The 14,039-nt window shown below is 45.7% G+C and overlaps 1 protein-coding gene across 1 annotated transcript in view; it reads right to left on the bottom strand.

Moving 5' to 3' along the window:
* Positions 1-14,039, bottom strand: part of LOC125758929 (probable enoyl-CoA hydratase) — an 83,606-nt gene that overhangs the window by 61,336 nt on the left and 8,231 nt on the right. The window contains exon 2 of the mRNA XM_049416715.1: positions 8,736-8,903. Within this exon, the coding sequence (XP_049272672.1) occupies positions 8,736-8,903 (168 nt within the window). The remainder of the gene's footprint in view (positions 1-8,735; positions 8,904-14,039) is intronic.

The following is a 14,039-nucleotide window of genomic DNA, read 5'->3' as shown; positions in this document are numbered from 1 at the left end:
CACGCGGTCGGCCATAGCCAGCCAGAGCCAACGTTGGCCGGAGCCAGCCGGAGCGCATTCGTTTTGTCGCATTGCACTGCGCACTTCCATTGTCGCCTTTTTTTTTTTTCTCTCTCTCTTCTTTTGGGTGGTTTTGTAGTGACCGTTGTGAGCAGATAACATGGCAGATAATTTCGAGCTCACTTTCTAGTATGCGATAACTTTCACTAGATTTCGTGTCGTTATACCGGACGTGTTGAACGGCGATTGTTGAGCCAACGTTTGCGACAGCCGCGGGAACCGGAACTCGCCGCTGTCTAGCTACCAGAGGGCTGGGGTGTTTTAGCCGCTCGCGATTGGTCGAAGCTTGCAAATCAAATAGGCCTACTGCCGTGCTGCCATTCAGCCATTCCTTCACGTGTTTGCCTCATCGGTTGGTTGTGCTGCGCCGCAGCTGCTGTGTCCACGTGCAAAATTTTCTGTGTTCGGACATTAGTGTGCGAGGAAGCTTTCGAACTCTTGGTTGCGAGTGCTGCGTCTCGCAATGTCGCGGAACCGAAAACCGCTGACGCTCGGAGAAAAGCTTCACATAATCGAGGAGGCGGAGAAGCGGAACGGAGCAACAAAGGCCAGCATTGCCCGCGACCTGAACATTCCCGAGTCGTCGCTGAAAACGATCCTCGCGAAGAAGGACAGCATCCTACTAAATGCGGCAAAGTTCGGCCTGAACAGGAAGGCCGCGAAAGATGGCAAATATGCTGCCATGGAGAAGGCCCTCGTTGAGTGGTTGCGTCAGGCCCGCAGTTCAGGAATTGCCGTGGATGGCGCAATTTTGAAGGACAAGGCTGAGACAGTTGCATTGCGCTGCGGCATTGACGACATTAAAGGGGTACTGACACAAAATTTCGCGGCCGAGATAGCCTGCTGGATCGATTCCCGTGTACGTGCGTGTACCATCTGCAAAATATCGGCAGCGAATAAAGCTTGGAAGGTATTTTATATGAATTTTGAAGTTCGCGAGCGCGATCCAGCATTATAGGCCGCACCTAGTGCATCGACACCCTCGGAGGTGACCCGAGGTGACCCCCTACTTCCCTTATGTAACCGTTGCAGCCGGTACAAGTTACGATGACGTCGTAGCCGCCATTTCTGTTTTGACGCGCTTCCCGACGAATCGCTCCTCGCCAGCGGGTCAAACATGAAGTGATTCGCCACGTCGAAAATTCCTTCGATCCCCGCCGCAAGAAAATTGTCGCCATCGAACGACGATGAGCCCGACGACAACAGACCGCGCGGAAATGCGTCACTGTTCTGTGCGCTCACGTGACCGAGCGTTTCACTCGCTAGGTGGTGATAGTTGCACCCGGCGGCTTGCCGTTTTTGGAGCTCTGTCAAACCGAAACTGAGGCTGTGTCGGTAATGAGGAGCTTGTAATTAATTATCTGTCGCGCGCTGCAGCAAACGATGTGCCGTGTTATGACTAACAGGCCCCCAGCAACACATTGCAGCAAAAAAACGCGGGGCGAAAATTTTTGTGTCAGGACTCCTCTAAAGCCTCCAATGGCTGGTTGGATCGCTTTAAAAAACGCAGTGGAGTTGTGTACAGCCACTGCTGTGGAGAGAGCGCGTCAGTCAGCTCCAACACTGTAGAAAAGTGGACTGCATTGCTGCCGGAATTGATACGGGAATACAAGCTGTTCGACGTGTTCAACACGGACGAAACTGGATTATTTTATAATATGCAGCCAGAACAGACATTGGCATTCAAAGGAGAGAGCTGTCACGGGGGTAAGCGAAGCAAAGAGCGTCTTACCGTATTGTTCAAAATTGGCTAGCGCAAAAATCGACAAGGACTAAGAAGGAACACTGAAGTACAGGACAGGCGCTACTCGCAACTAAGCTTTATTCAGAAACGTCTTCCTACATATATACACAGCCGAGTGGTGTGCGCAGGCGCACTGCACATGACAGTCGACAATGCTAATCAGGATCGGGATAACAAAACATATTCACATTATAACCAAGTGTCTAAGAACAGTCTTTCCTTACTGCGCAGAACAACAGAAGTGTCACTGATACATTCACGGTCTTTCTTTTTAATGTGATAAGCCTCCATTAGTTCCCTCGCCAGTGCATTCCCACTTCTGCCCAGAATTCGAATGCTAGACAGCACTGGCTCACAGGCACAGGTCCTACAATGCGTAGGCAGATGAAAAGTCCAATTATTCTTAACAGAGCGCTCGTGTTCCCGTGCTCGATCGTTGACGCAACGACCAGTTTGTCCGATATAAACCTTGCCACAAGTGAGTGGGATTTCGTACACGACACCTACGGCGCATGTGACGTAGGGCCAGACGTGCTTTTTTCCGCACGTCGGTTCCCGAAATGCGAGGGCATAGCCCAGCCAGTTTATGCGGCGCTGAAAAAAACTATAGGTACATTGTACCTATTTGCCACATTTTTTAAATTGTGCTGGCAAAGTCCTGCGTTCACTTGGCTCAGGATAGTTTTAATAGCCAGATTGAGCGCCTACAGGCGGCTGGGTTCCCCTGCTCGAACTTGACTGCTGTGTCCGAAACCCTCCTTCAGAAACTGAAGGGGAAGAAGAGGCCTGGCTCTGCTCGTGCAGAAAAAAGGCCGGAAGTGGTGCCGTATGTGCATAAAGTGGCACACAATTTAAAAAATGTGGCAAATAGGTACAATGTACCTATAGTTTTTTCAGCGCCGCATAAACTGGCTGGGCTATGCCCTCGCATTTCGGGACCACTTAAAAAACCGACGTGCGGAAAAAAGCACGTCCGGCCCTATGTGACATGCGCCGTAGGCGTCGTGTACGAAATCCCACTCACTTGTGGCAAGGTTTATATCAGACAAACTGGTCGCTACGTCAACGATCGAGCACGGGAACACGAGCACTCTGTTAAGAATAATTTGACTTTTCATCTGCCTACGCATTGTAGGACCTGTGCTTGTGAACCAGTGCTGTCTAGCATTCGAATTCTGGGCAGAAGTGGGAATGCGCTGGCGAGGGAACTAATGGAGGCTTATCACATTAAAAAGAAAGACCGTGAATGTATCAGTGACACTTCTGTTGTTCTGCGCAGTAAGGAAAGACTGTTCTTAGACACTTGGTTATAATGCGAATATGTTTTGTTATCCCGATCCTGATTAGCATTGTCGACTGTCATGTGCAGTGCGCCTGCGCACGCCACTCGGCTGTGTATATATGTAGGAAGACGTTTCTGAATAAAGCTTAGTTGCGAGTAGCGCCTGTCCTGTACTTCAGTGTTCCTTCTTAGTCCTTGTCGATTTTCGCGCTAGCCAATTTTGAAGATTATGAACCAACTAGCCCAACAACGTATACTCTTACCGTATTGCTTTGCGCTAATGAAGACGGCCCTGAAAAGCTTCCTGCCTTCGTGATCGGCAAGTTTGAGAAGCCGCGATGCTTCAAGAATTTGAAAAGGCTGCCGTGCCAGTACACGTTCAACCGGAAAGCCTGGATGACGGCTGCTATGTTTTCTACATATCTGCAGCAGGTGGACTCCAAAATGGTGGCTAAGAACAGAAAGATTCTTCTACTGCTTGACAATGCGCCATGCCATCCATCAGATATGTCGCATTTGAGAAATGTGAAAGTTGTATTTCTGCCCCCCAATTGCACTAGCAGCTGCAGCCACTTGACGCTGGTGTCATCAAGTGCATGAAACAGAAATATCGGAAGTTTCTGGTGCAGCGTCGGCTGGCGGGCATGGAACGCAAGCAGTTGGATAAGAAGCTTTCTGTGCTTGATGCAATGCGCTACATTGCTAGTGCATGGGACGCAGTCACGCCAGAAACCATCGCCAACTCCTTCAGCCACTGTGGCTTTAACAGAGGTGGTGCTTGTTCTACCAGTGAAGCTGCAGTGCCTGTTGACGACGAACCAGAGTTCGGCAGCTTGGAGCTGCCTGGATCTTTCGCGGACTATGTTGGTGCCGACGACGACGTTGCAGTGTGTAGTGAAGTGTCGCTGGATGACATTATCGAAACTGTGTGTCCCGACACTGCGGGAACTTCCGACGAGGAAGAGATGGACGATGCTGCAGAGGCTAGCGCGTCCGTTCCGACTTACGCGGACGTGTTGTGCTACGTCGACCACATTCAGCGGTTTGCTTGCGCACGCGACGAGATCGGCGACTTGCTGCCAGATGTTGCAGCTACCGAAAGAAAGCTGATGCGTCGTGGCTGGGCAAACTCTCAGAAGAAAATCACAGATTTTTTTAAAAGGTGAGAAATAAAGGTTCGTTCACACCTCCGATAAAATGCGTGGTTGTCATTTTTTCAATTAATTTAATCTACGTTCCTCGGAGCAGCGTAGGTTTGTGCCGCGGACTTTCTTAGGCATTATGTGCCCGCTGTTGTGGGGCAACTGTGACCGTCACTGCCTATATTCTCGGTTTTTCGATTATACGACGCCCGGATTATACGACGATTTTGCGCGGTCCCCTGAAAGTCGTATAATCGAAGTTCCACTGTAATTCTTAACTATGCTTGCGCAGACGTTACCAAAATGAACCACATGTTTGCGGAATTTGTGGCTGGTTACCTTCATGATTTCGCTGATTGATCAGTTAACGACAACTGGTCTTTATTTAAAAACTTCCTTAAGGAACTGGAAGATTACTGCGTGCCAAAATTAACTCTCTCGTCCAAAGCAGATGATCCCTGGTTTACTCGTGACGTGAACAGAGCTATTAACAAAAAGAAACGGGCATTTAGAAAAGCTTCGATGTCAAACAATGATTTAGACTGGGCGAACTACAAAGAGCTGTCAAAGTTAGCAATATGCTCAATAAATGATGCTGAAAACAAATACTTTAACTATACTCTACCCAATCTAATGAGGACCGAACCTGGCAAATTTTGGCGGATTATAAACCCGAAAGAGAAGCAAACCAGCGTGCAACTCAAATGTGAAAATGGTATCTTACAGTCGGTAGAACAATCCGCCGAAATTTTCAATCAGCATTTTGCTTCGGTTTTTTCTGACGAATTGCCGTTACAAACACCGATGCCTCCACAGGATGCAATTTTGCACGAGTTTCAATCCATCACGATAACTGAAACCAGCGTAGCACATGCTATAGAGAGACTACCGTGCAAAACTTGTCCAGGTCTAGACAGTATCAGCGCAAAGCTTTTGAAGCTGACATCAGACAAATCATCCTACCTCTTATCTCTAATATTTCAGCAGTCACTGGATTCTGGGTGCCTTCCTGATGACTGCAAAATTGTGAATTTCATTCCTTGCTTTAAATCTGGAGACAATCACATTGCTAACAATTACCGTCCTATTTCTCTGAGACCCATTTGTTGTAAGATGCTCGAACATATCTTATACAGCCACATAATGACTCACCTTCAATCCAATAACCTACTTTTCGAAAAACAACATGGCTTTCAGAAACATAAATCCTGTCACACTCAGCTGTTTGAGCTAGTTACCGATTTACACAACCCCATCAATAGGTCATTGTTATTCGATGCAATCTTTATTGATTTTTCTAAAGCGTTTGATCGCGTCCCTCATCAACGTCTTCTAACAAAACTACGTAGTCTCCGGCTCGATAAAAAAACATTTCAGTGGATTGAAGGCTTTCTAACAAAAAGATTTTAGTGTGTTAAAATTGACTCCTACATATCAAAACCGATGCAAGTCAAGTTGGGCGTTCCACAAGGATCAGTTTTAGGGCCGCTGTTATTTGTAATCTATATTTTTTTTTATTTACAGATACTGCAGGCCCTCCTCGGCCCCATGAAGGAGTGAAATACAAACAATACAATCAGACAACAAATAGTAATACACTGGATAGCTTGGCATAATTGAAAGAATACATAAATAACAAGTACACACTTGGAATGTCATGTCAATGTTCTGTGCATATACATTTTTGTTACACAACACAACTGTACTCAACTAAAAGTATTTTCAATATAAGTAAGCCAGTTGAATTGCACTAAAATCAAGGTATTTTCAATATACATCACTTACATCAGAAAAACTAGTACTTTCAATGTGTTTCGTAAATGAAGCCATCGAGGCAGCATTCACTGCTTCCACAGATAACGCATTCCAATGGAAAATTGCGCGACGAAAGAGAGCGAACTTGTGGACGTTAATGTGCCTAGGTGGCTGCCTAAAAGCTTTACTGTGATTCGTCCTAGCTGATTCATCCCTTGATAATTTGAAGTCCCCATGATAAAGTTGGTAGATGAATTTTAATCTGGATAATATCCTGCACTGCTCAAGTTTTTGTAGGCTTGCCCTGTTTCGTAGATTTGTTACACTATAATGTCGGGAGCAAGCGGAATATACAAAGTGCAAAGCTAAATTTTGGACTCTTTCGATTTTTTTTGATCAAGTATTGTTGCCAAGGGCTCCAAATAATGTCGGCCTACTCCAATTTTGGTCGCACTAATGCTTTATATGCTTTCAGTTTTACCGTGAAAGGAGTATTACACAGTTTTCTTTTCCATAAGGTCAATTTCTTCAGTGCACCCTGTGGAGATAGGTTTAGCACAAAGCTTACCCTACGTGGCGACCGTGAAGGGACGCGACGTTCTCCACTGCCGCAGCGAACAAAGACGCTACGGCCAGGTTCGTCGACTCCGGCACGGCACAGAAAAGACACTCGAGGCAGGATGTCAACAAACAACACGGGTTTATTAACCCAAGATGCAGCACAGTACGACAGTCACGGGCTTGCAGGCCGTAAAGGGAACTCCGCAAGACCGATCGTGTACGCTTGCCAGCGGCGCTACGACTATCACACAAAGGGCAGCAGTCGAGCACAAGAACGAGAAGCCGCCTGCTAGAGCAGCGCGTCAACCTCTCATGCTAGCCTGGGAGCATCTGACGCGGGCAAGCCCGCGCCAGACAGAAGCGAGCTCAAGGGGGAAGGGGGTTGTCACTGGCGGCCAATGAGGACAGGCGTCGCGCAGTCACGTAAGCTAGCTTGGTGGCGTGAGCATGTGAGCATGTCGAGGCATGCCCGGACGCGTGCCCGCGCGCCGGGAGGCCGACGCATGGCTCGCACCAGACAAAGAGGCCCGGCGCTGCCGCCGTGGTCACCATACTGCCGATTAGCGGCGGTCCCCGGCGCTCGAGCTGCGCGAGGCCAACACCCGCGCTAGCTGGGGAACGAGGCGCCAAAGGGGAGGGCGCGCTCGATTCCCACAACCCATACACACGTTTTCAACGATATTATCAATGATATATCAATTAACATACAGTCTACCGTACGACTTTTCCTGATGACTGCTTAGTATATAAAGGAATAGCCAATCAGAGCGACATTTTAATCCTGCAATCTGACTTAACGACACTTTCCCAATGGTGTAGCAAATGGCAAATGAAAATTAACGTTGAAAAGACCAAGCATGTTGAATTCAGTCCAGATGCCAATCAAATCCCGAATATATGCCTCATCAACAACTCTCCCATTGAAACGGTATCGTCCATTAAATACTTAGGTGTTATCCTGCATTACAATCTTAAATGGAACAATCATGTAGAATTAATTACCAGCAAAGCATTTCGTAAGCTTGGCATTTTAAAACGCCGCGTACGTCTGGTTACTTCAGACACTAAACTTCAGGCATTTAATTGACTCATTAAACCATCCCAAGAGTATGCTTCTAACATATGGCACTCACTTGCTGGAGTCCATTCAAAGTAAAGACGCTACGTTTATTGCTTCCACGTTTTCATAGTGTATCATCCATAAAAACAACTCTTGGCATATTACCACGCAGAAAATATTCGAGATTATCCTTCTTTCACAGCATATACTTTAGATACAGTCCTTTTTCACTCAAATTCATCCATCCAGGCGTAAACATTTCGGCCCGATGTGACCAAGATCACAAGGTACGCCCACTATTTGCTCGCACTGACAAATACTTACCCTCTCCTCTGGTGTTGTCCATAAACGAGTGGAACGCCCTTCCACGTACCATTGCAAACATTAAAGAATTAACTAGTTTCCAATCAGCCCTACTAACTTACCTTAGGGAGCAGTCCTTCCATAGCTATCTGAATTGTCTGATACCAAATTTTCATTTATTCTGTGTATTATATGTGTTGTCTGATTCCAAATTTTCATTTATTCTATGTATTTTTTTTTGCTAGATGGTACTATATATTGATCGCAACTATTGTACTCTACCCGACCTTGCATTACTGAACTGTGTTTGCTTTTTTTACATTGTATTGCATTATGTTTGCTTGTTATTGCATTTTTCTTTTTCCGTATATTTGCTGTACAAAGTATTGTATTCCCCCCCTATGTAATGCCCGTTCTCGGGCCCTTAGGGTCAATAAATGAAACGAAATGATATGAAATAACCAGCTATCTTGGTAGTGACAGATGGTTTCAGAATAAACTTTAGTCATCAGGCCAAGAGTCTACAGGCTTGGTTTCTTGCTAGTTCCTAGCTTAAATTGAATGCATCCATATAACACCAACTTGCCCGAGTTACAGTAAAATCATTGTTTCACTTCAGGCCGCCCTATCGAAACGTTATGTTATTCCAATAAGTCCGTTTTATTTCCATATAAATTTACAAAGTTTATGGATTCGGCAATATTTCCAGTAAATTTCTGAACCAAAAGGACCTATGGAATTATTGGAGTGCACAGGAACCATTTCAATAGGACACTCACCGTACCTCGCAATACAGAAAACTTTTACCTACAAATAAAAATGACCTACCTTTGCCATGAAGAACGGCCACATCAACACTGTTGTCACGATCAAACTCGCGGAAGGCCTCCACCAATAGCTGCGCAGCTGCCACATTGAGGCAGTTGCGCTTCTCGGGCCTATTCAACCCCACGAGAAGGATGCGCCCTTGCTTGTCACACACCACAGGAGGACAACCTGCATGCAAGTGAGCACGTTAAGCCTCTAATGCCCAAGCAGACATAGAGAACAATTAGAATGTCTCGTTCACTTTTATTTCTTGTTACATCTGTACAAGAAAATCAATGAGATGTTATTTAAGCTGTAACATCAATAATACACCAATCAATCAGCTAATCATTAGTTTACTCAACTGCATATCAACCAACAAAAACTCCCTCCAGCTTATCAAAAGTGTTGGCAGTTTATTGGCTATGCTTATGTTTGCCATTTATGAATCCAAAGTACCAAAACGACAAACATTGGGCATTACAAGGTTAAAGTACCCCTGACAGCGAAGTTTTGTCTGCGACTTTTTTGCTGTAGCTTGTAGCTTTGTGTCTTTTAATCCCACAATTGAGTTGTAAATGCTCTAATGCACCAAATGACTAATGCTAGCGCCGTTAATTGAGAACAATTTTGCGTCAGTTCACAACGCCCGCTGAAATACCATAGGAAACTAGCGCCCCACAGCGGGGGAGCGCCTAAGATCACGTGCACTCAAGCTTTGATCTCGTTGAAAGCGCAGTTGTCAAATCGGGGCCCCACACATGGTAAAGAATTAAACGACACAGGTGCTTTGGCATTGTTAAGTACATGTCCCCCACCCTCTTCCCCCTACCCTGAAAAAAAAAACAAAGAAAACATTCCTGGCCGAAGCAGCCAGAACTACGTTGAGAGCTGCCCGACAATAGAGCAGGGTATTGTGCCAGTCAGGGTATTGTGTGCGCCCCGCAAATATTCTCCGACGTCGTCAATACTCGTTTTACTCATGAAATGTCACACAGGACCTCTGTCTCGGTCATACTAGTGGCGATGTCGCGAGGTGCTCCAAACTCAGATGAGCACTCATGTTTACTTTAAAACCAAATTAAAATATCTTAAAGGCAGCGTTCGTCACTCATAATTGGTCAGAAATGCCCACGCATGCGGGACTACCAAACACAAGCACCTAGAGTTTCAAAATATGGCATCAGGGGTCCTTTAAAGAAATACAATATAGCTATACTTGTGGCTAACAATAACAGTGTATTACTGGTAGCCGCCAATGCCGCAAAATATGTGACAGTCCCTGTTTGCATAATTAGTTACCCTTTGGCTGTGCAACTTTGTGCCGAAGGAAAACACTTCTGGTTATACTGGCAACAGCGACGATCACTGTACTGCGGTAGAAAATTTGTTTTGGCGTTGCATCTAATTTAATTTGTGGTAAAATGGGTATATGTCAAAAATCTACAATGTGTGCTACGTGACTTAACTTTTGGAAGTATGGTTTATACATTAAAATTTTACTTAGGTATGATTATAAGTAAGATGTATAATCCTTTGGGAAGTACCAAAAGGAAACAACTTATTATGCTTGTTGAAAAAAGTGTGGCTCAACACACTTCGGGCTACTACTCATAATTTCATCATAATTTTGTCGCTGTTCCTTTTGACTGGAGTTTTGCTCAGCGAACATATGGCCATTTGCACAATAAAACCCTAGAAATTGTCCTGCTTAAAATAAAGGTTGGTTGAAAACTATCAGGAGTGCTCGTGCAGGTCCACTGTATCTAGCAAATTTGATGAAGCAGCACACAAAAGGACGCAATCACGCACACATAAAATGATGCAAACACAAGCGCTGTACAGCAACTGATGCTTCATTAACGAAAGACCTGCCTTATATTAAATAATACGCACATGCGCAGTGACAGCAGTGAACATGACCAAGACCACAAAAAAAAAAACACAAGAAATCAAAGTGCACAGATATGACATGATTTCTGATAAAACCTGCAAACAATATATGATTATAGACCAAGGTATCTGCACGCTTTTTTAGAAAATGACCCAAGGAGCAACTGACATAGTTATCTTTCCATTTATTGATTTCCACTGCCTTGAGTATTTCTCGTTTCCTTCTTGCGTTCCTTGTGCATCTCCTTTGATGGAGATGATGAAGCTGCTGCTTGATCAAATATCATGGCTCAGTACATATTAAGTATCTCAAGTATCTATTATGTATCTATACCTATATCTCATGTACCTATTAAGTATCTATACCATCAGTACATATTAAGCATCTAGGAAACTTGCACCAAAACACCAAGTACTGTTGGGACTCGGGTCCAGTGGGTCTCGACTTCGGTAGCTGGCCCCCGTCAAGGGACCAACTTTTGCAGAGAGGAGAGCGCTTGCATGTGAAGACAGGTTTATTTATACAGATACATGATGAGAGATATCAAGAGAGAGAGAACTTTTTACAAAACGTCTTCGGCTTATAAAGCCCCGAGTCCGCCAACACTGAGGGCCTTGAAACCGGTGTCCGCAGCTCCCGCCAATCCCGTGACTTGCCGTCCCGGCGTCCGGCCTCCAGAAAGGAAGCAATGAGTCACACAATACATTCGTGGGTCGAGAAGTCCAGTTGGGGAGCACCAGTGCAACACACAACTCACACGCCACGACCCAACGACTCCAATCCTGAACGTCAGCAAGGAGGAAGTCCGAAAGGGGAGGGGGAGGTGTTGTTGACCTCGGGGAAGAGGGAGCCAGCTTACTTGAGCACGTGCAAACCTTCATGTCTGCGGTCAAGCAACAAAAGAATGTAGTGGTTTGCTGAGAACTTCTCTCGAGGTGCCATCTCACGCTGACAACACCGAGCCAGAGAAGGGGCCCCCGTGAAATTTCCCTTCGTTTTGCTGGGAATCCATCCACGGCAGCATTCCTGGCTCGCTTGGCAAAAGCCCCCCCCCCCTCCCCCCCTCCAAGACAATGCGGCACTTTGTGCCTCCATCCAGGACCCCTGCAGACTGACAGGTTCGTGCACAATGGCGCCTGCCATGGTGAATTCCAGAGCCGGTCGTAACAGCTTCTCATGCGGGGAGTGGGGGGGGGGGAAGACCTCGATGGGCTTAGGTTTGCAGCCACAGTCCGGAGAGATCGGCCTTGCCATCAGGCTTGCTGAAGACTGTCACTGATTAAGCAGAGTGCATCACCTGCCTCATTCTTGGCTCAACAGACATCACATACGCACACGAAAACACAACCACTCAGCTAGTGAGCGCCTGACAATTCCGCCGAACTCCACCAGGCAATTTTCCCCTTTACTGACACTTAAAGGAAATACACACATTACTCAAACTTTACTCATTCTTTAAGGTAAAACAGCGACACTGGAAGCACACAGAACTCGAAACCCTGGATAGCAGTGTCTGTAAACAAGCGCAAACAAACCTTAAAAGAGTATGAAAAAATAATCAGTAGCCCTTTCCTAGGTCAGGAAAAAAAGAATGCCAGAACCCTTGAGGCTGCCTCTCATGTTTGGGGCTTCGACTCAGGCTGTCAGCACTGCCAAGAAGTATCCCCTTTTCCTATCGTACCTCAAACATATATATTGTTGCAAAACGAGGCATCAACGCAGCAGGCGGCCGTTCTTAGCGGAAATGATCTGTAGCCCTGTGAGAGGGCGATGGCCTACCTCTACAATAAACTTACTTCTGGCAATCTAGCAAGCCAGTTTCTGAACTGTGCTCACTAGGCTTTCCTTACTTTCGCCCACACAGGACACATGTGAATAAAAACAACAAACAAATCAAAACAAAGAAATTTTGCATGAGCTCTGCTTTAAAAAACAGTGTCCGTGCTTATTCTTTGCGCAAGCTAAAACCTAACTTCAAATGTTACCGTTTTCACCTACGAGTAGGTCACGCCCTGACAGACTCTCAAGCTTTTTCACAAGAGATTCAGCTAAGTCTCATAACTGTCTGAAAAGTATCTCTAACCTCAACATAATGCATAATGCTCAGCTCAAGTGATCACTCGATCCTTAAGCATTCAATGAAAATTAAAAAAGTAAAGGGAACAGGCTTGTTCGGTCAATGTTATGTCCTCAAGTAAAAGCCCCTCTGATAAAGAACGCACTGGGTTCTGCTGGGAGCTTTAGCTCTACACTACTCGCATTCATAAAGCGCTGTAACATTAACAAACACCACTGACCGTACGCCACATCCCTAGAAGCTACAGCCCTCTAAATGCGCATCCGAACCTAAATCACTCTGAAAAACAACACGCAATGAAAATAACCCTCGATGCCGTAAGCATCAGGAGCGCCTGACAAGATTTGCTTGTCACTCCTAACAGTGGTGCAAGAAAACAGCAACATTCAGCGTTTAACATGAACCCTTCGAAAACCGCTTTGACATTATTCTATAACTTCCCTCAAAATTGCTCATTTGCTCCTGCAAAATGATGGTATAATACTTTGCGCTGCACAGAGAAGGTCCAAAACAAGTCAAATTCAGTTCCCCTCAACAAACACTACCACTCTTTCAAAATAAGCAGTTGTACAAACCTTCTTTCATGACTAACATGCTCTTATATCAAAGAAAATTCATTTTACGCAGTCAGCTCACTCTGATGTGGGCCACTGCTTTCAACGGCTTAATAACAGTAACACATACAACACTTAACAATACCAAAAGTAAAAAACTGCTTAGCCAAAGAAACTAGTCGCAGAGATAACAAAAGAATACTACTTGAAAACTAAAATAACCTCACCAAAAAAATCCTTTCAACAAACTCTGTGTCACATTCTCCGACAAGCCTACAGCTCTCTTCCATTTTTCAGTTGTACACGTGGCGGTCACGGTCTTGGCAGCATCCCAGATCGCCAGAGACTACAATGAGCGCGCGCTATTAGCTGAACTAGGACGTCACGCCTCATTCAAAATTTCAGACGGCTTCCTTCACAAAAACGAAGGGGATACCAGGAACATGGGGGAAAGAGTTCTCTCCTTTTGACTGCTCTCGCTCGGCACTCCCGTGGCCTTTCGTCTAGGAACACTTGCCCCCACAAAGCTGTACCTGTCAACGGCGCTTTCCGTCGCGCAGTGTTCTCCCCAATTTCCCCCTTTTCGCCACAAAGGATGTTTTCTAGAATTGCCCGATGGCCTACTCCAATGTTTTTCGGGCTGTGGTGTGCCACCTGTCTCAAGCTTTCGCGGCGCTGCACGTGTCCGCTTCTTTATTTTGCGGCATTGTTTGCGAACACCCTTTCTTTGATTACCATGAACTTCACTCTGGGTGGTGACATTGGCAGTTTTACCACTCCAGGGTGCTGGTGAACCACTT

Source organism: Rhipicephalus sanguineus, chromosome 6 (genome assembly GCF_013339695.2).
Source record: "Rhipicephalus sanguineus isolate Rsan-2018 chromosome 6, BIME_Rsan_1.4, whole genome shotgun sequence".
In the NCBI taxonomy this organism is placed as follows: Eukaryota; Metazoa; Arthropoda; class Arachnida; order Ixodida; family Ixodidae; genus Rhipicephalus; species Rhipicephalus sanguineus.
The sequence above is the reverse complement of the archived record's forward strand: the minus strand, read 5'-3'. Positions and strand labels throughout refer to the sequence as shown.